Source organism: Syzygium oleosum, unplaced genomic scaffold (genome assembly GCF_021117445.2).
Source record: "Syzygium oleosum isolate NSW1041296 unplaced genomic scaffold, Sole_v2.1 Sole_v2.16, whole genome shotgun sequence".
In the NCBI taxonomy this organism is placed as follows: Eukaryota; Viridiplantae; Streptophyta; class Magnoliopsida; order Myrtales; family Myrtaceae; genus Syzygium; species Syzygium oleosum.
The window spans coordinates 993,055-1,018,711 of record NW_026607500.1 but is presented as its reverse complement, the minus strand read 5'-3'; the positions used below and the strand labels follow the sequence as shown (position 1 = coordinate 1,018,711).

At 42.5% G+C, this 25,657-nt stretch overlaps 1 protein-coding gene and 2 long non-coding RNA genes across 3 annotated transcripts; 1 reads left to right on the top strand and 2 right to left on the bottom strand.

Moving 5' to 3' along the window:
• Positions 1 to 3,398: 3,398 nt before the first annotated feature.
• On the bottom strand, positions 3,399 to 5,403 carry LOC130140174 (uncharacterized). Its single transcript, XR_008818185.1, has 2 exons — positions 5,298 to 5,403; positions 3,399 to 3,912 (listed from the first exon to the last, which is right to left on the bottom strand). It is a non-coding gene; the product is annotated as an uncharacterized LOC130140174 (long non-coding RNA).
• LOC115662830 (sodium transporter HKT1-like) lies at positions 5,374 to 9,215 on the top strand. Its single transcript, XM_030584923.2, has 3 exons — positions 5,374 to 6,663; positions 8,602 to 8,838; positions 8,975 to 9,215. Exons 1-3 carry the CDS (start codon positions 5,459 to 5,461, stop codon positions 9,171 to 9,173), a joined length of 1,641 nt encoding a protein of 546 aa, XP_030440783.1. The 5' UTR covers positions 5,374 to 5,458; the 3' UTR covers positions 9,174 to 9,215.
• A 9,637-nt stretch (positions 9,216 to 18,852) lies between these two features.
• On the bottom strand, positions 18,853 to 21,562 carry LOC130140183 (uncharacterized). The gene is made up of 2 exons (XR_008818198.1): positions 21,409 to 21,562; positions 18,853 to 19,123 (listed from the first exon to the last, which is right to left on the bottom strand). It is a non-coding gene; the product is annotated as an uncharacterized LOC130140183 (long non-coding RNA).
• Positions 21,563 to 25,657: the final 4,095 nt, after the last annotated feature.

Below are 25,657 nucleotides of genomic sequence, written 5' to 3'. Positions count from 1 at the left end.
GGGGAGAAGTGATGGAAGTGTGGATGCAAGGAGATGAAGAACGATTGATGACGGATGCACCGAAGGGGCACTAGGTGGTGGCAAAGGCAGAGGGGGAGCGAGAGAGGAGATTGGGGTTAGGTTTGGGTTCTCATAATAAATTTCTCTAAAGTTATCAAACCCTAACTATATGGAAAATCAACGCCATAAAGACATGGAGTCTATATAATTTCCCTTTGCATTTTGCACATGCTCATTCTATCTTGTACTTGGAGTCATCGAAATCCGACATATGATCGAAAAAGCTTGCACATGGCAACATCATGTCTTTGCACTATCAATCTCCATCTTTTGGAATTTACTATCACAATCAAGAACTTGGCTTGATAACATTAGAACTAAGAGCATGTTTGATATAACTCTGGTAGAATTATACCTATGCTACGTTGTAATTGTATAATGAGTAATGTAACTCAGTATTTGTAAACACATTTTTTAAACTGCAGCACCTTAGGACTAGTTTGCAAGTGTTACAGTTATGAGGTATTTGCCAAATATCTTATAAAAGCCGCAATGCCCATTTTTACAAATCTAAACTGTTGCAAAAAGATGTACAAAAAACTACCTCTAAATCGATCTCTACCATCGCATTATCTATCACTTCTTACGATTGCGTGATACCCGAAGTCACTCATCTTCTTCGACATTGCCAAGTATCCATCTCATCGCTCTCTTGCTTCTTGGGCTTCCAATTTCGACCATTTCTAGATTCAACTCATTGTTACCTCGCCGTCTCTTTGGTGGGTTATCTTTCTGTTTCGCCAAAAATGATGTTGAAATATCATTCGAGAATATGGATGGATCAATGTGAATTGACAAAGGTTGTTAAGGGTTCTTTGTTGATTTTGTGTAAGAAAGTAAATGACAATGAATACACTTGGCATATTTATCACCCTCTACCAACGGTAACATATGGCTATTACATACAATGGTTGAATTTGAAAGAACAAATAACTTCTTAATCCTATATGTGGTTACAAGAAATTGATCTCCTATTATTAAGCAACACTTACTAACAAGAAGTTACATATCCGAAAATATCGCTACTTGGCAGTTACATGCTGGTGTTGACAATTTCATCCCCAATAATGGTTCTTGTCGATGATTGATGTTTGTTGTCGATAACTTTATTAAAGAGTTGTCGATTCTCTCCAAGTTGTCGACTATTCTAACCAAACTGTCTTTATCGACTCGGCATGTTACTTTTCGATATTTACCAAAAGTTGGTCATTTTTTGGTATCAATAAATGCTCCCTTTAAAAGAATTGAATGATTCATCGATGATTCGACTCTTATAAATTAGATAATCAAAAATCATTGTATGCCCCTTGTCATCGGCAAATTTAATTTTTACCTGCCAAATTGCCTCCTGAATTGTTTTCCTAAAAATATTACGATTAATTGTGTTATGACTCCATGATTGGTGTCACTTGTAATTTTTTTTGTTTATTAAATCTTCTTTATTTAGAATTAGTTGGCCTTCGGTTAATCTAATTAGGCCGTCTTTCAAAAGTAAGCTGAAGATTTCATCCGATTTATTAATAGCAAATGAGTCAACTTAGTGTCTTTAGCCATAGCCATGGTTGTTTCTTATATTTTGGCAAACTTTAAGGATCGACGAAGATAACGCTTGTTGAGCACGATTTTCGCCACAACTGTTTCATTATTTACACTTAGTTGGATTCATTATCTGACTCATACCTTTCCATTAAATTCACATTTCGTATAAAGTTTTCACGTGGCTAATTATCTCTATCTTTCGCAACTGCTCATACTTAAACACTCTCGTTGCCAATTAAAAGAAATCGATAAAGTCTTGGCCTTCAAATCTTTCTCACATGTTAAATTTTAACCAATTGAAATTCGTAAATTCTTTATGTGAGAGCGAGGTGAGGCATCTATTTTTAGCCCTCTATAACTGAGCAATAAATTGATCAACCGACTCACAATTATATTGATAAAATCTAGCCAAATCAGCGATCGATACTTCAGGTATCGTTCTATAAAATTGAGAATTGAATTGTCTTTCCATCTCAGCCCAGTTGCCAAGAAACTTAGGTGATACATTAGTGTACCAAGTGAAAGCAGTTTTCGACAAAGACAAGAGGAACCAAAGTCTTAGAACTCATTTATCCCTTCTTCTGCACACTAGGCTATAAATCAAATAATGTGTTCAATGGTCCATTGTTCATCTTCACTAGAAAAATTGGCAAAGTCAGGTATTTTGAAGCCTCTTCGAAAAGGCTAGTTATCAATCCATCCAGGATGTGGTTTCCTTCAAACGGTATGATAACACCCATCTCTAACCCTAATTGCTCTCAAACTTATTCAACAGAATATGCAGGTTCAAGTGCGGATTTGATTGGCCATCTTGTCCCCTAGGCAGTGATAATGGTCTTACCAGATTATCTACGTTAATCGTCATGTTGAGCCTTACGGGAATATTCATATTGAGTGGTACCAATAAAGCCACTAGCCTTAAAGTCTCAACATTTGACAGTTGACCGACTTGTTGATCAATTTGATTTGCTAAATTATTGTTAGCAATTTGGTTATTTTGAACAACATTAGCCTGATTATACCCATTATTTTGACCTTGATTAGAAGATTAAGGCCTTTACATTATTTTTAAGATGGGTTGACTACTTTGACCAACATTATTAGCATCAATAAATGGCAGACTAGGAACATACCCGTTGGACGATCTTGGCCTCAATAGGACATCATTCATAGTATTGATGACGATCAACTTGATCACGTCTGACTTGTGACTCACAATGTAGTTGGCCATATCATTATGCTACTCTTTGAACAATCTTCTCATGGTTGACACCATGTTGACAGTTAGAGCAACATATTTTCTCTTCGGTGTGATGCATCGGAAGATCAACTTCCTTATGTCAATTATTTTCTCCTACTCTCCCAGCAGCAAAAGTATCATAATGCGCAGCCGTCTCATTACCAATTTGTGGTAATGGATTGTTGTTGCCAGCATCATTTTCAAACTCGTGTTAATTTCTGGTGCTTGCCATCGTAATATCCTCGAATCAACAAAATGTGTCCCACCAGGCCTGCCAAAAAGATGTTAAACCAAAAATGATGATGAAATATCCTTCAAGAATAAGGATGTATTAATGTGAGTCGACAAAGGTTGTGAAGGGTCTTTTGTTGATTTTGCATAGGAAAGTAAACGACAAAGAATTTAAAAGTACAACACTTTGAACAATTGTCGTCAGCGATATAAATTGTAAAAAAGTAAATGGTAACGTAAATCAGTAAAAAACTATTGAATTCTATTATTGATTCGGCGGATAAACAAGCTATACATATAACCATCTACCAACATTTACATATGGCAATTACATACAATGGTTACTCAATTTGAAAAAATAAATAATTTCTTTAACCTATCCATGGTTACAAAAAGCTGCTTTGCGATATCCCATTACTAAGCAACACTTATCTATAGGAAGTTACATATCCGAAAATATCTCTACTTGGCAGTTACATGCCAGTGTCGACAACTTCATCCCAGGTGAAGGTTGGTTGTCGATAACTTTATTGGAGTGTTGTCAATTCTCTTCAAGTTGTTGATTTTTCTAACCAAACTGTATCTATCGACTCATTTGGTACTTGTCAATAATTACCAAAATTGGTCAAGTTTTGTGTCAACACTTTCTTGGCTTCGCTCAAGACATACTTAGAAAATGGATAAGGTCGTCACAGCAACGTCAAGAAAGTGCACAGTTGGTTAGGACCCATCTGAACTTCATATGGTTTCTGCACTACTATTGCAAATGGTCTTTCGCACCTTCTCAAATACCAGAGATCTGGTCTTGACCTGCATCTTGAATATCGATCGCAACCTGTGTCCTTTGACCAAATTCTCTAAGTTAGCTTCCTTGAAGATAAAGACGGCATGGGATGGCAGCATCACCGAAAGGCGTGAGTTGTCTATGGGTAGAGGCAACGAGGAAGCCACTAGTCATGCATCTCTCCGGAGAGAGAGAGAGAGAGAGAGAGAGAGGTGTGAGTGGTGTGCGAGATGGGATAGTGGCTATTGGTAGTAGGTACATGGAGGAGAGAGAAATTAATTACGGTTAAAGTGAGGAAGAAAATTGTCCAAAAATCTTAAATATATTACATTTTTGTCAAAATTTGTTAACTGAATCCATTCGGCCAAGATACTTTTACCAATTCAGTCCTAAACCTTTCAATCTTGTCAATTGAATCCTAAACATTTTGCCAATTTGTCAATTGAGTCCATTCGGCCAATTTTGGCCGGCATTTGCTAACGTTGACACCGGCCATCTTACATGGCACAACTGGTACTGAGATGAACAATATTTAATAATATTTTTCGATTGTTTTATTATTTTTTCAGATTTTTTTCTAAATTATTTTTTCTTTCCTTTTTTTTCTATTCTTCTTCCTTTTACTGGTGACTAGCCAACGACCACGGGCAATGGCCGGGCACGTTGGCCTAGGTCGTCGTCGCTCACCATAGGCAAGACCCAGCCAGGTGAGAGCTCCTCTCGCTAGATCTGGCGAGGCTAGCCCTCGCCAAATCTAGCCTAAGCAAGGGCGAGCCCCAGCGATGGCTCCCTTCACCAGATGGAGAGAGGCCAGCCCTCGCCCAAGCTAGGGCAGCCTCGCCGAGCGTCCCCCAGGCGAAGGCGACGCCCTTGGCCTAGGCGAGGGTCGACCTTGCTAGATTTGGCGAGAGGAGCCCTCACTGAGGCTCGCCCTCGCCCAACCAGGCCTCGCTTGTGGCGGCAACGACGATCCTCACCCAAGCGAGGCTAGCCTGCTTGGCCATGGTCGATGGCCAGCCATCGCCTAGGGCTGGTGACCAATCATCGGCAAAAAGAGGAAGAAGAAAGGAAAAAAAATCGAAAAACATATCTAAATATTATTAAAAGTTGTCCAAGTCATGGAATTCCAGCCAAAATTGGCCAGATGGAGTCAATTGGCAAAATGTAAAAAGGTTTATGATTCAATTGGTAAAACTAAATGGCTTGGAACTTAATTAGCAAAAGTGTAATAGGTTTAAGATTTTTTGGATAATTTTCCGTGTTTTAGGTGTTAAAAAGAGTTTTCAGGCAATTTTGGAATTTTGGCTATGTAGTTTATGGACTAAGATATGAAGTGGTATTTTCATATTGGAATGCAAAATTGAAATTTGGGTGGAAGTAAGAAAGAGAGGCTTTTGGTAAACTAATTTGTAAAAATGATTCCGAAAGGACAACAAAATATACCTTCCGACACCAGGTCGTTGAACCCTGGGTCCACGGGCTGACACGGAGTCTACACAGATCTCTCGCACACGCTTAACCTTTGATTTGGTTCCGCAACGCAACATGCTCGGCAAGCGCACAATCTCATTTCTCGCCAAAATCACTTCACGAATTCCTCCGCCATGTCCAACATGAAGAAGCTGCTTCATTTCTGCCATTACATGGTCTCCCAATTCTGCAACAGCATAAGACCCAAAGCGGCTCGACTCCTCCGACTATGCCGAGATTCGATCTCGTCGCTCTCTCGCTTCTTGCTCTTCCACGTCCACCCTTTCTGGATTCAGCTCAGCTACTACCTCGCCGTCTCCCTGGCGGGCTATATCGCTCTGAAGGCCACCGCACGAGATGGCTCTGAGCTGAGGCACCGGGAGTTGGACGTCTTCTTCACCTCGGTATCGGCGACAACGGCTGCGAGCATGTCCACGTTGGAAATGGAGGAGCTCTCGGGGGCTCAGCTCCTGGTCATGATTGTCTTGATGTTACTTAGCGGTGAAGTCTTCACTTCACTGCTCGAACTTCAACTGTTAAGATTGAAGCTACTCAAACAGTCCAGAATCGATGACCAAGTCAACGGTCCAAGCGGGTTCGTCGACAGCATCGAGTTGGGCATCCCAAGCTCTGCACAGAAAATCGACTCAAACCAGCACAATGAAGCGAAGGCCGTATCAGTTCGCAACCCCGATATGTCCAACAAGCTGAAGTACGACACGGCGACATGCCTGAGCCAGATCGTTCTTGGCTATATACTCCTCTTCCACGTGCTCGGGTCGGGCCTGATCATGCTGTACGTATATCTGGATCGAGATGCTAAACAAGTGCTCGAGGGCAAGGGGCTGCGAGCAGACTTGTTCGGCTTTTTCACGACGGTGTCCACATTTGCCAACTGTGGGTTCGTGCCCATCAACGAGGGCATGGCGGCCTTCCGGAAGAGCCCAGTCCTCCTGCTGATCCTGATCCCCCAAGTGCTTGCCGGGAACACGCTGTACGCGCCGTGCCTGCATGTGGCTGTCTGGGCACTCGAGAAGGCATCGGTGAAGAGGAAGGAGTTTGGTTACGCGTTGAGGAACGGCAGGGAAGTGGGGTACTTCCATTTGATCGGGAGCGTAAGGTCCCGTTACATATGTCTCACGGCGCTCGGGTTCGTGACGATACAGTTGGTGCTGTTTTGTGGGTTGGAGTGGAGATCCGGGATCATGAGCGGGTTGAGCCGGTACCAGAAGCTGCTGTGCTCTTTGTTCCAAGTTGTGAACTCCAGGCATGCAGGGGAAAGTGTGTTCGACATCTCCAAGGTCTCTCCTGCGGTCCTGGTCCTGTTTCTCGTGATGATGTGAGTCTCTCTTTTCCTCTCCAAAAGTTTCATGGTCCTAAATGATCTGCTAAAATCACAAGGAAAGCACTCAGAGATAAAAGGAAAATTCTACTCATGACAGAAAAAGTTAGACTGTCTAAGATGGTGTGGCGGTGGCAGAATATAAAGTAATTTTGGTAAAGAAAAAGTTAATATGCTAGAGGACGTGGCAAATTATAATCTAGAGCTGAATTTGGACTTTGTGTTTAAAGACTCACAGCTCTCCACCGTCACTTTCTATATTTAACTTTGTCGACCAATCTTAAGAATATCTAAAATTACTACTTGCTATAGGACCGGTTCTGAAAAATTGAAATCGGGAATAGCCTGTTAGTTTCATAGATCCACCCAAAAACCGTACCGCCGGTCCGGTCCAGTTCCCGGGTGGGTCCATAGAGCCGGTCCCCAATCCCTACAAAATTGCATTCATCAATCAATACTATGATTAATTTAGTTTCTATGTAGGTACTTTTTTGCAAGGAAAAAGGTATATAAGTGAATAATTGTGTATTTCAATTGACATTTGATGCTCATCTGGTTTTATCGGTCCATAAATCTTGAAGAATATACCAAAGAAGGCCTCACTATTTCAATTGACACAAGCTCTTTCTGAATTTTCTAGGAAGTTATAATTGAGGGTAAGATTCGTTTTTTTAAACATATATATAGAGTCCTGCTCAACGGTTCCAAGGGGAACCGAACCGGTCCTCTTAGGAATCGCCGATTCAAAGCCGGTCTGGTCCGGTCCGGTCCGGTTCCGGACAGTCTGAGCGATTCCTGATTCCTTTGCATACTCCTACCTATTGTACCTATAAAATGCATGTCGGCACAAGAGCCGCTTATGTTGAGAAATGTAACCAAGAGCTCATGATGGAATGTAATCAATCGTTCCCTCGCTCTCGATAAAACCTTTAACTGCACCCGAATTATGTAAGCCCAATATTATATGAACCGTTGGATTAAGTAGTTCTCGTGTGGGTTCCACATCAAATAGTTCTTGTGAACTACAAAGCAACTTTCAGATAAAATTCTACAAAAATGAGGCTAAATTTGTAAATCGAATCCAAGACTACGTGTCTGCAGATAATAGGGTCCACAAGAAGAATCGTGATGCTACTTCGGCCCTTCAGGCTTCCTCTTGAAACTTCAACGCGGCTTCCTCAGAAACTGCCAGGAACTTGGTTCGGACCTTTGACTAAAGTCCCTCTCAAGATCTACAATCGTTTCAAGAAGGAAAGTTCGAAGTTGCCATCTTCAGTTCTTTGTCTAGACCATCGATGGTCCTGCGAGGATGGGTTCGGGCGAGGTCCATCAAAACCGATACCCTTGCTCTTTACCATGCGATAGTACTAGGGGTGAGCAAAAAGAACCGTCCAAATCAGATCGAATTGGCCTATTCTGGGCGGTTCCCGAGAGCACCGGTCCGGTTTCGGGTTCCAATTTTTTGGAACAGGTGAATTTTGGTTCGGTTTCCGATTTCATGGATAGAACCACCCATCTAGACTAGACTTTTTTTTTCTAAATGAAATACTTGGTCTGCTTCTATGGGTTTGGTCTGGTACGGTTCGAGGACCAAATGGTCCGGTTCCCGATTCCAAAAATGGAGAATCGATTCCTCTAGTCCGATTTTCAATTTCTGGGAGGGAACCGGATTGCCACTGATCACCCGTATGCGATACGATCAATGCTCTCTAGAAAGAAAACACATATGGAAGTACAATCAGATTGCTTGACCGTAATTAGATGCTTAACTGAAGGTCAGGAAATCCCTTTGTTTAGTCAACTACTTACTGCAGTTGTGTCAGGAACTGATGATGTCTCGATACTCGAACTGGGTTGCAATTATCTGGGAATTGGGTTTTGCATCCACCGTTCTCTCTCTCTTTGTGCTCTGATGCAGGCCTCTTGTAATCGCAGGTACCTCCCGCCATACACATCTTTTGCGCCAGAGAAGTACCATCAGAAGGTTGTCTTGGGACGCCCAACTGGAAATGCCATCCGTCAACAAAGCAGAACTCTTGAAGGGTGCTTCACGCTTTCTCAGCTCTCTTACCTAGTCATCTGCATAGTCGGCATCTGCATTTCCGAGCGACGAGCGATGGCCGACGACCCCCTCAATTTCAGCGTGCTGAACATCGCGATAGAAGTGATAAGGTATGAACTCCGCTTGCATTGCCCCTTCTTTGATCTTATGTGCAAATGAACATCACATGGAATTGCCCCCGACACGTTTCATGGTTTTTAAGCATCTTTTGGCTGTACTGATTCCGCGTTGGATGGATGTCCGCAGCGCATACGGGAACGTGGGATTCTCTACCGGTTATAGCTGCGACCGTCGGCTCAAAGCGGATGGTTCCTGTAAAGACGCATTGTACGGTTTTGTAGGAAGGTGGAGTAAGACCGGAAAGTTAATCATCATCGTGGTTATGTTTTTTGGTAAGCTAAGCAAGTTCAGTAAGAGAGGAGGCAAAGCCTGGGATCTCTCTTGATAGAGCATTTGTGAATATATTGAAAGTTTGCATACCACTTTATATGCGACTTCCTTTACTGCATTCTTTGGGTCTTTAAAAATATGTGCAATTACAAGCTAAGTCCTAAAATTTGTCACGATGACACGCTTCAAATCCTAAAACTTGTAATTTCAATGCACTAGAGTCTTTCTTTTGACTCCGTCACTTTTAAGTGGACTAAAAATGCCACACGGGCACCGTTAAAGAAGTTTATATATTATGTGGATTTTTCATCCACTAAAATCTAACAGAGCTGACTAAATGATCTAAAATGAATGACCATTACAAGTTTTATGATTTTAACCCATCAAATAAAAGTTTAGAACTCAAATGCATCATTGGGACTTTTATGATTGTCTCGTGAAAAAGGAAAAAGGGATGACATGACGGTCTCCATTGAGAGTAGAATGAAGCCTCAGGGCATCATACGTAACAAAAGGGCAACAAAAGCTGGTTATAAAGGTGTCATAGTACAATATCAATACGAAAACATAACCGCTAACCGCAAACCACACTATCTTAGAAAAGAAACACTATACCAAAGATATCGACACCTTGGGCCAAAGCTAATACCCAAATCGTATAACCCAAAAATTCGGGCCACTCCTCCTAAGCGTCAAAGGATTTGGAAGCTGAAATGTTAAAAGAAAGGAGCGAATGAACCGCGGCTCAATATAAATATCTGTTCGCAACATGATATTTAACATAATACACCAAAGAATGCAGTTCAATTGGCTAATCTCTCGCCCGATGTCATACACTTCGACCTCATTTATCGCCGTGGCGAGGCTCACAACTAAGTTCCCGCCTTAGTACATGTCTCCACTTATTATTAGCGAGTGGCTCAACCCACACAGGACATCCTAAAAAAGCAATACTAGCATGTATACAAAATACGAACTACCCCAACTTAGGATTCCACGTAGTGACGAGTGCACAAAGTTCAATAATACCACTTTCCATCAACCATGCGAACCATCACAATTCACTTTTAAAAAGGAGTTCACGAGTCATATCGTATGACACTTTCATGGAGCATTTCTTGTTTTCAATCCATTTCAAAAAGCAATCATCAAACTCAGTTCACACAGCTTTAAATGTGTAGGACAACCCAAATCACAATCGAAAATGGTTAACATCATGAAAAATCACAAATTAGTATGTATGTGATAAATTTACTTTGAATTAATTTTTTGATCATAAAAAATCTCAAACTTTTTTTACCACAAAAAACTCCGAACTAGTACACTTGTGACAAATTTACCCTCCGTTAATTTTTGTTAAATTTTATCGTCAAATTACTGAGTTGAATTACATGTGACAGTTGACAGATGTATCAGTTTAGGGTTTTACCCTCCGTTTCTCACATGTGCACCGGTTTGTGATTTTTTGTAGTATTAATCCAATGTAACGAAAACTAATAGAGAGTAAATTTATCACAAATGTACCAGTTTGGGATTTTTTGCGGTAAAAAAATTATTTTTGAGTAAATTTATCACAGGTTTACCAGTTTGGAGTTTTTTGTGGTATTAACCCTAAAGGATATGTTTACTATAAGTCCTAAAACTTGTCACGGAAGTGCAATTGAGTCATAAAACTTACAAAAAGTGCAATAAAGTCGTAAAACTTGTTAAATTGGTTCAATCGAGTCCTAAAGTTAATGCCATCCAATTTGGCTGACGGAAAATGCTTACATGGCTTTTTTTATTATTTTTTATATCCTATGTAGCGATGACGTGGCTTATTATTATAATTTTAATATTATTTTTATTTAAATTGAATTTAAAAATAAGCTTAAAAAAAAGTGGAGGAGGAGGACAGGTGGGGCGACGGCGGCAGGGAGGGTGTCAGCGAGGGTTGCTGACCCCTAGCCGGGGCCCGGCAACCCCCGCTTGCCATCCCCCCCACCCTCGCCGACCCCTCTCGGTGATGGTGGAGCAGCGGCGGGGAGGGAGCGCTTCCTCCTCCACCTTTTTATTAAATTTTTTAAAATTTTTGCTTATTTCTTAAATTTAATTTAAATAAAATTAGTATTAAAAATCAATTTTGGGCCAAAACGACATTGTTTTAATCTTATGTTTCATACTTTAGCCACGTCATCGCCACGTAGGAGAGATAAAATATTAAAATAAACCACGTCAGTATTTTCCGTTAGTTAGTTTGACAGTGTTAACTTTAGGACTCATTTGAATAAATTTGACAAGTTATAGAACTTAATTGCACTTTTTGTAAGTTTAGGACTAAATTGCACTTTCGTAACAAGTTTTATGACTTTTAGTGAGCATATCCCTAATCCTAACACACCAGAGAATGTGGTTCAATTGGCTAATCTCTCACGCAATGTCATACACTTCGACCTCATTTATCGTTGTGGCAAGGCTCACAACTAAGTTGTCTACTTATTATTAGTCAGTAGCTCAACCCACGAAGGATATCCTGAGAAAGCAATATCCAAATATGGGCAAAAGGACACCAGAAGTGCCATAAGTTGTGTACGGAGGACACTTTGGTGCCATAACTTTTTTTCGGATCACTTTGACGCCAAGTCGGAGGAAAAGAGATCAATTAAGTGCCAATTTGGCCGAAAATCCAACGTGGCATTTTTTATTAATTTCTGACGCCGACGTGGCTCGCCGGAGGATGAGTCAGCGTGTACAGTCAGCATTTTTTATTTTAAATAATTTTTTTCCTTTTTTTTTCCTCTTCGTTCCTTTTTCCTTTCTTTTCTTTTTTTTCTTTTCTCTCATCGCCGGCCGGTTGCCGGTGGCCGGGCCCGGGAAGGGCTGGGCGAGGGCGGCCTTGCCCATGGCCAGCGAGGGACAGCCTCGCCAGATCTGAGCAAGGCGACCCTCGCCGGCGACAGGCGAGGCCGCCCCTCGCCGGCCATGGGTGAGGGCCGGCCTCGCCTGATCTGGGCGAGGTGACCCTCGCCGGCAACTGGCGAGCCCGCCCCTCACCAGCCATGGGCGAGGGTCGCCTCGCCCAAATCTGGCGAGGCCACCCCTCGCCGGCCATAGGCGAGGGTCGCCTCGCCAGTGGCCGGCGAGGGGCGACCTCACCAGATCTGGGCGAGGCCGCCCCTCGTCCAGATCTAGCAAGGCCACCCCACCCCACGCCTCGCCCATGGCCGGCGAGGAGCGGCCTCACCAGATCTGGGCGAGGCGACCCTCGCCGGCGACTAGCAAGGCCGCCCCTCGCCGGCCATGGGCGAGGGTCGCCTCGCCCAAATATGGGCGAGGCCGCCCCTCGCAAGCCATGGGCAAGGGTTGCCTCGCCCGGTGGTCGACGAGGGCGGCCTCGCCGGATCCGGGCGAGCGACCCTCGCCGGCCGCCGGCGAGGCGGCCTCGCCGTCGCCGGCGAGGGTCGCCTCGCCCGGATCTGGCGAGGCCGCCCTCGCCGCCATAGGGAAGGCCGCCTCGCCCAGCCCTTCCCGGGCTTCGCCGGTGGCCGGGCCGACCACCGGCGGCCGAGCCGACCACCGGCGAGGGGAGAAAAAAAAAAGAAAGGAAAGGAAAAAGGAAAAAAAAAGGAAAAAAATTATTTAAAATAAAAAATGCTGACTATACACGCTGACTCATCCTCTGGCGAGCCACGTCGGCATCAGAAATTAATAAAAAAATGTCACGTCGGATTTCCGGTCAAATTGACACTTAAGTGATCTCTTTTCCTCCGATTTGGCACCAAAGTGATCCGAAAAAAAGTTATGGCACCAAAGTGTCCTCCGTACACAACTTATGGCATTTCTGATGTCCTTTTGCCTCCAAATATGGGCCTAATTCCAAAAAAAACCCCAAACTTTACACTTTGTCCCAATTATACCCTGAACTTTTTTTTGTCTCAAGAAAAACCTCAAACTTTTCTCCGAGTCCCAAATCTACCCTACCGTTATAACTCTGTCCAATTAACGTCAGAAAAAAAAAAAATAGAACAGCAGTTGCGGCGTGGCCAAGCCTTCGCCGGTGGCCGCCGCCATAGCCGCCGGGAAGGAGCGGCGACCCTCGCCGGCCCCGGGCGAGTCGCCGGCGAGGGCCTGCGGCCCCGATCTGGGGCGCAGGGTCGCGCCCTCCCGGATCGGGGCTCGCGGCCCTCGCCGGCGACTCGCCGGGGTCGGCGGCCCTCGCCCTTTGGCCTTCCCGAAGGCCGGCGACCCTCGCCGGCCCGGGGCGGAGTCGCCCGGCGAGGGCACAGTAGGCCCCGATCCGGGGAGGGCGCGACCCGCCCGGGATCGGGGCTGCGATCCCTCCGGCGAGGGTCGCCGGCCTTCGGGAGGCCCAGGCGAGGCCTCGCCTGGGGTCGGCGGCCACCGGCGAAGGCTTGGCCACGCCGCAGCTGCTGTTCTGTTTTTTTTTTTTTTCCGACGTTAATTGGACGGAGTTATAACGGTAAGGTAGATTTGGGACTCAGAGAAAAGTTTGAGGTTTTTCTTGAGACAAAAAAAAGTTTATGGTATAATTGGGACAAAGTGTAAAGTTTGGGGTTTTTTTTGGAATTAGGCCTCCAAATATGTATACAAAGTACGAAGAACCCCAACTCAGGATTCCACGTAATAACAAGGGCACAAAGTCCAATAATATCACTTTCCGTTTATCATAGGAACGATCACCACTCACTTTTAGAGTAGAGTTCATGAGTCAAATCATAAAACACTTTCGTAGAGCATTTCTTTTTATTATTCCATTTCAAAAATCAATCATCAAACTAAGTTCAAGTTCTTAAAGCTTTAAATGTGTAAGGCAACCCAAATCACAATGGGCATCCCACTAATGAAAAGGGAGTCAATATCCTATCCGAATTTTGTTAAAGAAATGCTATGAATACTTTCACTTTCTTTTCACATACCATGTCATGCCGCGTGTATCTTATATTATAATATATGGGATTAATATCACAAAAAACCCCAAACTGATATACTTGTGACAAATTTATCCTAAATTAATTTTTTAACGGCCAAAAATCCCAAACTGGTACACGTGTGACAAATTTACCCTCCATTAGTTTCCGTTAAATTTAACTATCAAATTGCTTTGTTAAATGACACGCGGCAGTTGACGGATGTACCAATTTTGGATTTTACCTTCTGTTTGTCACAGACGTACCAAATTGTGATTTTTTGTGATATTAATTAAATTTAACGGAAACTAACGGAGGGAAAATTTGTCACAAATGTACCTATTTAGGGTTTTTGGTGGTAAAAAAATTACTTTGAGATAAATTTGCCACGGGTATACCAGTTTAGAATTTTTTATGGTCAAAAAATTAATTTTGGGTAAATTTGTCGCAGGTGTATTAGTTTAGGGTTTTCCATAATATTAACCCTAATAATATATGCTAAATTTTCAAGATATGATATGTTGAAATTCACAAGCGATAAAAAGACCATTGGCACAAGCCAAAAGTGAAACCGAAGGTTGCTGTGACATTCCGAATTTTGGCCCATTTTTGGGATTTATAAAACGGGTATTTCGTCAGTGCGCTTATAGTAAAAATCTCGCCCGGGAACTGATCACTCCCGGTTATTATTTTTAAATCTTGAGATTTCGCTAGAATCGCATTCGATCGAATTTGGCCGTTATTTAGACCTCGAACTTGGCGTTGATTTTCGGGAGTTTCGGGACGAAATAAATTGGACGGTGTCAATATTATCGTAGCCGGCGTTGAGATTGTCGGGAATAATGGAAAAATGGGAGTTTTTGACCGGGTGCGAATTTGGACTAGTAGACCCCCTCGCTATAGTTTGATTTAATTAATTCGGCCTTTGTCCCTTTTTATATGCGAGGCTTATTTTGGACCGGTAAATCGCTTTCGGTTTTGAATTTGGGTCATCGGATCGCATTTAATATTTGAATCGTGACCGTTAAATCGATATTTAGTTTGAACCGTGTCCGTTGGTTCGCGCTCGAGGATAAATATTAACTTTTTCTCTCTCTTTCTCTCTCCTCTCTCCTCCGCCGCGCACGCTCTCTCTCTCTCCTTCTTTCTCCCTCTCTTTTCCCCCTCTGGCCGCGCACGTCTTCCCCAGGCAAACGTCCCCTCAGCCCACGCCCATGCAGACCCACCCCCTGACACACACCCTCTCTCTCTCTCTCTCCTCTTCCTTCTTCTTCTCTTTCTTCTTCCTTCTCTTCGCTTCTGCTCTTCTTCTTCGCTTCTTTCTTCCTCCCCGACGAGCTGCGTGTGGCCCCCGCTCCGCCTGGCCGCCGACCCGGCTCGCCAATCGCCGCTCGCCGGGACCGACCTCCGTCGCTCGTCACCACCGCACACCATCCGACCGCCACCTCCGCCTAGCCGCCCCGACGCTGCCTTCCTCCCCTCCCGAGCGCGCGAGCTCGGCTCGCCGCCGTGCTCGACGAGTCCCGGCCATGCCCAGCCCGGCTCCCCAAAGATCGCCCCGACGCCTCGAGCGTCCGTCGCCGCCGCCGCCGAACGCCCCACCGCGCCACCCGCCTCGGCCACCTTCCTCTTCTTCTTCCTTCGTTCCCATCGTCGTCGGGGAGCAGCTCGCCGCTGCCTGCCTCCGTCGCTACCTCGTCCACCACCACCCGGCGTCCCTTCTGCCACCGACCACCGCCATGCCGCCCGAGCATCGCCGGCTCCGAGCCCTCACCGCCCCAGCTCTCTCTCTCCCTCGCCACCCCACTCCGGCCGACTCTCTTCTCTCCCTCCGAGCTGGTCGTCGGAGAGCCGCCCTGCTCGCCGCCGCGTCGCCGCCACCGCCAGCTGCCGAAGCAAGCCCAGCCGACCAGCCGACCAGCCATTGCCCGTGCCCGTGCCTCGCCGCGCGCTCGCCGCCGCGCGCTCGCTGCGCGCCAGTTGCCCGCGCCCGCGCCATGGCCGAGCCCGTGACCGAGCCTTGTGCCCGTGGCCGAGGGCCGTGCCCATGGCCGAGCGCCGTGGCCGAGCCCCGCGCCCGTCGCGCCCTCGCCCGCGCCGAGTGAGACACTGTTCACTCGGGCCATTTTAGGCCCGAGCCGACTTTTCCCGGGCCAAAATCTAGTAAGTGACTTCCTAAACCCTACCTAGTATTTTGGGTACTTTATTGACTTGTCTCGGGTTTAGAACGGCTAGGGCGTGTTTTAATTTAATTATATTATGTTACAATTACGCTATTTAAATTAGATTAAATGATATGCTTGACTCGGGTAATGGTGTGTGGCCGACTTGAACGTCGGGTTTGTGGACTGAGGTGGCGAATTGTGAATTGGACTGAGTTGTGAGTATGGGTTGTTTGATGCAATTGGCGTGAAATTGATTTAATTGATTGGCGTGTGCTTGCCTGTCGATTTTAAGCCCGGATTGATCGGAGGGCTACGGACTTGGGACGTGTTGACGGCGGTCCGTGTGAAGGCATGAATGGCCGATGTGCCAAATGGATTCGGGCTTGAGACGTGTTGACGGTGGCCCGTTAAAGGTGTGTTGGACCGGGACGTGTTTACGTCGGTCATTGGAATTTGAGCCCGGATTGATCGAAGGGCTACGGACTTGGGACGTGTTGACGGCGGTCCGTGAAAGGAAAGTGTGGCTTGGGACGTGTTGACGGCGGCCACTGGAATTGATTGAATGGTATGGCTTGGGACGTGTTGACGGCGGCCATTGGAATTAATCGAATTGTGAGGCTTGTGTGCCTGTGAGAATGAATTTGAGGCGCAGTGGCGCGAGTTGTGAGAAAGATGTTCGGACACGCATGTGATTTGAGTGTGATTGAATTGGCTGGTTGAGCGTGTGGTGAATTGGGTGGTTGAGCGTGTGGCGGTTTGGTGGTTGAGCGTGTGATTTAATTGACCGGTTGAACGTGTGGTTGCTTGGTGGGCTGGTTAAATGCGAGTGAGATTGCGTGTCTTAGGGTGATCGTGATATGATGATGAACTGTTCTTGCATTGTCATGTTTGGACTAATATGCAGGGTTGGCTCGTGATTCGAGGGCAAGGTAAGTATAATGATGTGAACTCTATATGTTATGGGGTAGTTTGCATGTACGACTTGTCTGGGTACGCATTGGCCTACGTGGGGTATAGGGGGTTGCTTATTGAGACTCGTTCTCACGGTTATTATATAACCATTTCAGATCCGCGACCGTGAGTGATGGGAGACGCTGCAAGGGTATCTCGGAGATCGAGGACGGGTCGAGTGTCCCGTATTTTGAGTTTCCCCTTTTGTAGAGGAGTTAAGTTCGCGAACCATTGTCCCTTTTGATGAGCATTGTATGTATTTGCCAAGTGTAGGAATTACAGTTATTGTTTTGTGCTATTGTTACCCCTTGTCATTATTAATTGTCCGGGGTGTTTCTATTTGCTTCCGCGCATGCCTAATCTCTGATGTTTGGGTTGGGTCGGCGACGCGTCCTGGGACGTCGCGTTCAATGATCGACCATCGCGGGATAATCGCGCGCTCGTAGGGTGCGGGGCGTGACAGTTGCACCGTTCAGAAAGCCTCAAAATCTTACCAAACAAATATCAACTAAATGTCAAACTTACACGCAAATTAACTCGATTAAGACTCTATTTGGTGACGCTATTTTTGGCAGATCGTCCACACAAGTACCAAACTTGGCGCAGCAAACTTTGGCTCGTCATATCTCTCTTTACCGAATTTCTTTTCAAGTGAACTCTATGTATAAAGAATTTCGGAGGACTACAAGATCCAAAGCTCCCCCGACCTCAAAATCTGGTCGGCGGACAAAATACTCCACGGAACATTGTCAGTGGCAATCAGACCTTACTATTATAGTAGTTTCCGAGAACTTCGAAAACCAAAATATCTTATAATTAAAGTCCAAATCGTGATTCTTGAAATTCTACACGTTCCTAGGGATGAAAGGGATCTAATTGTTACCATTGGATAGCTTGGACTAGGCCGAAGCGTCACCGGCTGGGGTTTCTAAACTTGAACTCCAAACATTGAACTAACTTGTAGCAGGGTTAAGGCTTCTTGAAACGCTAACCAAATCACTTGCAAAAGGCATTTTCTAGCATTACTCCAGATTTTCAACCGCATCCCTCCTGCCTTCTTTTCGTCTTTCTTTAAGTTTCTTTCGGTTGCGCAAAGGAGAAGAGAAGCTCATTCTTTTCTTCTCTTTTGTTCAACTAGATGAACCGAGGGGCTGAATTGGGCCTTCGATGGCCCAACAAGCTCTCTATTTTCAATTTCCCGCGTCCTTGCACCTCTCATTTTAGAGCAGCTAGATGTACGAAATTAATTTTGGAAGGAGTGATCCGCGTTCATTCGTCGTGACAAAACAACTAATATAATAATCTTACGGTCCGTTCATTTGAAGAAAAATTATTTTTGAGAAATTGTTGTCCGACTTTTCGGTCTTTAGATAACGGAAACTAATCAATCTAGAGAAAACGTTTTCCATAGACTGAAAGTAACAAGCTTAGATTGGGAGAAAATGACTTCCCATTTCTAGCAAAGAAATCACTTTCCCTAAATCACCAAACAAAATTCAACAAAAAAAAAACCATCAAACAAATGAAAACTAACTATTTTTCTTGAAAATGATTTCCATGGAAAGTATTTTCCTTTATCATGAAGTCTTCAGTGAAATAAATGCATCCTTACTTAGCATCTACAGAGTGATTGTCGTTGATATCGTCACGCCCAACTCCAGCAAGAATATGAGAATAACACAACTGTCTTTCCACCAAAGAACAAAACCTCAAACACAAACCACCCATTTGTTATCAATATTCTTGTTGGTTTCAATATATAATATACATATATATTTGATAAACCAACAAGTTAGTTTCAATATCAGAGTTTCTATAATCTAAAAAATAAATTCATATATCTCCAACCAACAACTAAACCCAGCAAACTCATCTCTGCCATAAACAACTCAAAAAATATACAACTAATGAAACTCAAATCCAAAAATCCCACTATCAAAAGTTCCCTGTTGATAGCACTCTTGCCCTGCTAACCAAGGAGCCTAAAAAACATTTAAGATGAATGGTATTAACAATTGCAGCCCGGTGGGTAATACATCTTTTATAAGCAAATCGAACATTCACTATACACTTATAATTAGTAATACTAGAATCTCATAATCAAAACCCAAAATAATAATATACGTACCAAATCAAATATGAGTTGTTTCATTTCAACAAAGTTTTATACAAACAAGAAATACTCATTTAACCCACCATCACAATTCAAACATCAATTGTCAAGTATATTTATCAATCTATATCAAATTACACGTCAATAGTCCATTTCATTAACCAATCTATTGCTCGATATCCAAATATGGTCACAACATAATGCCTAGTGGCAAAGCGACCAAGATTCCCCCAAAAGCAAGGTCCTCACCTATTATGAGCCGGTGGTTCGACCCAGAAGGATAACCTATAACCAGTATGCATTCCAGAAAATCCCAATCGGATTCACAATGATAATAAGCATCAAACATTTATTCTCCAATACTAGAAATCAAATCCACAATTCATCTCATAAACTAAAATACATTTTACAAATCAAACCAGATAACCTTTCACAACTCAGTTCCTCAGTCAGAATACATTTCGTAAAGCATTTCTCAAATCATTTCAAAATTCATTTTAAAAACCAAATTTGGAAATCAATACATATAACCTTTCCCAATACCTTTCATCAAACGCCTCTTGTCGCGACCCGTCAAATTTTTCTTTGGAGAGGGAAAATGTGGCGTAGCCTGGTACGCGCTAAGTCTAGATCTATGACTTAAATTGGGCTCTCCCAAGCCCATACCATATCGTGAGTTGTGATTTATGTTTTGAATCTGCAAGTGATTTTTATCAAGAAGTCGCCACTAATCAATTTAGGGTGCGTCGATTAGAAACCCAAATAAAGTGACGGGAGAATCACCTTACTCCTACGAACTAAAAATTAAATGAATTCGGGGACTTGATTACATTAGTTGAGTGGGTAGTGCCCTTTCGATACCTTTCATCTTGTTCATTTTAGAAAATATTTATCAGGCAGTTTGGATTGATTTTAGGACCTATCTCCTAACATGTGTGGTGATCAAGCGAGTGCACAATCATTAACGATTAGTAGTCAAGATAAATATGCTGCCTAAGGTTCTAATCCTAACTAAGACAACAAATTTCAAAACATGACAATTTATGCAATTATATTCTAATTAGAAACAATATATATAATTATAATACAACAATAATAAAAATAACACGCAAAATACTAGACTTATCCGATTTAAACATGATCATTAATCAAGTAATTTAGAAAAATATTCAAAAATATTAATTTATAAACTATTTCATAATTTTAAAATTAATTTTTTTTTAAAAAAAATTATTAATATAATATTCGACCGGGTCGGGTGGGGGCAGCAGATCCAGAGCCGGGTCAGAACCGACCCGTGTCAACGGACACGATCCAAAGGCGTTGACCCGGGTCCTAAACCGGATTGGATCCGGTAAGGGCCCGGTAGGGTGTAAATAAAATATAAAAAAAACCTAGCCCAAACCTATTTTCGCCCAACCCGGGTCCGACCCAACTCTGCACTCCCCACACAGACCCGACTCCCCCCTGAGTCCCCTGCTCCGGGGGACTCGACAGAGACGGCCGAGACGCCACTCGTCTCGGCCTGGCAATGCCCTGCTCCGGCGTCGCTCCGGCCAGCCCAGACCGAGGCCCGGCCTCCACCTGGGCCGCTGTTCCCCAACCAGCTTTGACGGCGCCGGCTGGGGCATCCCCGGCCAACTTCCAAACGAAACAACGGCGGTGGCTGGGACGTGGCCGACGCCTGGAACTCTAAAACACTATAGGGACGCCAAAAAGGAACACGACACGCACGGGCGACTCGACGCCAGCCAAAAACGGACGAACCAAAACCGGAACTCACTCAGTCGTTTTGTCGAACACTTGGTGAGCGCTTAAAAAACGAATGATTTTTGCCTCAACTGAGACTCAAACATGAGCCGGGACTCTCAACACATGAACAACGACACACACATCAGACAGACGAAGGACAGAATGGGGCCGGAGCTCGTGCGAGCCGGACGGCCGCGAGCTAGCATGCCCGAAACAGGGGAAAAACAGGGGCTGGCGAGGAGAGAAAACCAGGGGCGTCGGCCGAGAGTTGTCCCTACCCAGCTCGGCGACGGCGGCTTGGAGGCGAGCCCGAGACAAGTCGGGCCATGGCCAGCCGCCTTAGGGCCGTCAAACCGGGATCCTTGGGAAAAACGACCTCTAAACCGGCGTACCGGAACCTACCGAGGCTTGGCACGGGGGAGGGGCGACGACCACTAGTTGTTGGTCGCGCCACGAGCGTGGCGGTCGCCGGAAAAGTTCTCCGGCTCTCTGTCCCGCTCAATCTCTCTCTGTATCTCTCCCTCCTCTCTCTCGGTTTCACACACAAAAACCGAACCCCGCGCCCCCCCCCCACCCGGTTTCTTTCTCTCTCTCTTCGTTTTTATACTGGCCGCTAGCCACCTGCTCACCCCCTTCTCATCCGCTCAATCTCTGCTCTTCTCTGCTCTTCATTCTGCTCCGCTCAATCTCTGCACGGTTGTGGAGCGTTTTGCCGTTCCTCGGCTGTGGTGTGGCCACGGCAACCATGGGGAAAGGGAGAGGGAAAAGGAGAGAGGGGGAAAGAGGCTGGCCCAAGGAAAGTAAAGAAAGGGAGAGAGAGCTGGGCCTAGCCCAGCGAAAAGGGGAAGGGGAAAAAAAAAAGAAAGGGAGGCCGAGCCGAGCTGGACCTTCCTTGGCCCAGCTTTGCCCCTATTTTTTAAACCTTTTTTTTAATTTATTTTAATTAAAAGAAGAAAAAGACATTCTAATAATGTAAAATGTACCTATGTTTATATGCAATGCAATTGAATAAAAAAAAATTTTAGTAATTAAGGACATTGACCCCTAATTTTTTACTTAATTAATTTTGGGTAAATTATAAAATAGGTGTCAACACCTCTCAAACCATTCACGGATATTCAAAGAGTAGTAAATGCATGATCTAGATTTTATGCAATAAAAAAGCCATTTCATAACTCATAATATATTTTAATTTATATTACTTTTACAAACTCAAAGAAAAGATAAGGACCACTCATATGAAAGCTTAAAACCAAACGACAAAAGTTACTTGAACCAACAAAATTGCAATCCTATCAAATAAGTGAGCAACAACATCAAAATAAAATAATAAAATGCCACCTCAATTATGAATAGACTAAATAAAGTTTAAGCGTTGACAAAATGACTCGTGCACATCAACAAAACGTTTGCTCAAAGCAAATATTTAAAGTTGTCCACAACACGGAACACGCGTGCGAAACTTTAAAAATCTACTCCAACTAAATTGTAACCCCACAGCTCCATAACGCCATAAACTATCATTTTCATATAATTCCACTACTTAACAACTCCTAAATTGAATCTCGTAGTTTAAAATTCACATGATTCCAAATTTATGTCCTAATTTTTAAAATTATTCTGATTAAATGAACAAAAAGCTTGAATCCTGACCGGGTATTAATCCGGCTTGACACGATCCTCATGACATGTACTCATTTCTCTTTTATTTTTCTTTCCTCTCCTTTCCCTTTCTTTCTTTCTCTTCCTACGCGTGCCGTTCTGCCCTTTAATATAAGCGTCTACCCTTCTTTGTCTTTTTGACTAGTCTTTGTTTTGTCTTCCTAAGCATGCCGTTCTACCCTTGAATATAAGCGTCCACTCTTTTCTTTTTTCCTTTTGACGAGTCTCGTCTTTTCTTTTGTCCCCAACCCTTTGACCATTTCAAATATCACAGATGTTTGGCTGGAAGATGTGATTGATTTTGCTTTAATTAATATGCATCACCAGTAAATCCGAAATGCAAAAAAAAAAAAAAGAAGAGGAAATGACAGAAACTTAGAAAGTCCCTTGTAAGCCACGATCTTCGGCTTCCTTCGAGAGGCCCAATATTCCGGCTGCCCACCATCCACATGGGCTTTAAGATTAAATGAATGAAAGCGTCAATTAGATTAGTTAAGCAAAGAAAAATATAGAATGTTTGAAGTGAATGGCACGCCTAACTAAAGAATCATGTATCAATTTTTTTTCTCTCCAGTTTCATTTAAATATCGCACAAAAGAATGACTAATTCAAAAAAAAAAAGCACTAACTTTACCTTAAGTGATAATTGTGACTCGAACTTTTTTTTTGTCTTAATAAAAATCACCAACTTTTACTTGAGTCCCAAATTTACCCTTTGTGATACGAAATTTTCAAATTGTTCGGGTCAGATTTGGAATTTGAATAAAAATTGATGATTTTTTTATGAGATCAAAAAAAGTTCGACTCAGAATTATCATTCAAAATAAAGTTGATATTTTTTTTTAGAATTAGGCTCACAGAAGAAACTGACTACTTACTTATATAATTTTCTCCACCCACAATTAATTTAATCTCCAATTAAAAATAACTCTGTTAATCGGAATCCATTTCGATTAGATTATGTCAACAATGTCAGATAATGGCACCAGAATTATCGAAACGTTTTACAAAGTTAATGAAATCGATTGAAAGTTCATCGGTGTCATTTCAAATTGAAAAAGAGTTTAAGGGTTTAATTAAATTAATTAAAAATTCAAAGATAATAGTACACGATAACGAAAGTTTAAGCATTAATAATGTTATTCTGTGCGGTCTTTTTCGTCACGTCACTTTTTCCCCCCACTTTCCACCGACCAGGACAGGATTCTTCAATTCTACGTCAGCTTTATCTTGTCGGCCAATATCTGCTAAGTAGGTTTTGGTTTTTGAAATTTTTTTTATCTTTTTATCTAGGGCGCCTTTAGTATTGGTATAAGCGTACGTTTGTTTCACAAAAAATAAATAATTTAAAAATAATTAAAAATGATTGTACGAAGCATTCACAAAAATGAATGAACGAAATATATTTTCATCGTCTACGAAAATATTTGGATATAAACTATTATCAATAATAGAATATTTTTCATTAGCTAATTATTTCAAACGATAATTTTTTTTGAAAATATTTTTTAAAATATTCATTTCTTGCAAAACAAACGGGGCTTTATGGTGCGTTCTTTTCATTGAGTGATTTGAAAGACATTTTTCGAAAAATGATTGCTTATATTGTTTAGAAAAATTAGTCACTAGAAAATATTTTCATTATCAATAACAAACTATGCCTAACTATTTTCTTAGGTGACGTAAAAATTTTATGTTCATTAATTTTTCTAAATAATATAAGCGATCGTTTTTTGGAAAATAATTTTCAACTTGCTCATTTTTCGTGAAACAAATACACCCTTTACAAAAAGGGAAAATGATACAAACAGTTCCTGAACTTTTGCTCAATATGCAATGTAGTCCCTTAACTTTTAATTTGTACATTGTAGTCCATAAACTTTAATTCAATATACAATGTGGTCCCTAAATTTTAATTTGTTCAATGTCATCCTTCAACTTTTGGTATATGTTCAATTTAGTTATTGAAGTATATGAAAATGTTCAATGTAGTCCTTCCATTGAATCAAGTTCAGGGACTATATTGAACATATATCAAAAGTCCAAGGACCACTTTGAACAAATTAAAAGTGCAAATGCCACATTAAACATTAGGCTAAAGTTTAAGGACTGCAATAAACAAATTAAAAGTTCATGGACCAAATTGTATATTGAGTCAAAATTCAGGGACTGTTTGTGTCATTATCCCTTACAAAAACTATGTAAATAAGCCATTATAAGTTTAACTATAGCAATGACGTGCACGTTTCTTTGAATAGGTCGCGTCAAATGCACCCCAACATTCCAGCTTGTTGCCATGAAATTAAGAGCTCGTTGGTCTATTTCATTAATTTAGCAGGAGTAAGGTGGTTGTGGATATTATCGTCCAAATACTACATAAAAGCAATGATTGAAGTGGATCCCCTATCACATGGCTTCACCAATATTATTCATGACCAAGCCTCATATGGCGATAAAACAAGTATGGACAATCGAGAGAATGTTGACTTCTATATTCGTCGCGTGATACTTCGTTTTGCCTCTATGCACGAGTCTCACCTTCCCCAGCAAGTTTCATCTTACATTAAGTTTTAATTTCGATAAAGATAAATTCTCTTAGATGTAATTTAAATTATCTAATTTTTATTTAAACGAATCTATGTAATTATGAATGAATAATGATAGAATTTTATTTAATTTATTAGAACGTATCGTACCAATAATAATGGGTCTTCTTAAATGATGCAAATTTGGGTTTAAATATTGTATTTTATTCAACCAAATATATTTAATTAAGAATGAAGTAAACGGTATAGTTTATTTAAATCGGCAAAACTTCAAGATGAATTAGTTTTATATCCATCTTTTGAAATCGACTTATTCTAAGATAGCTTATGTCATTTAAGAAAGTCCATTTTTGTTTAAAAAAAAAATGCCACCTGGCAAGGGGCATCGCAATTGAATAAGACAAGAGAGAAGTTCATGAAGTTTTAATTTATTACTTTATTCT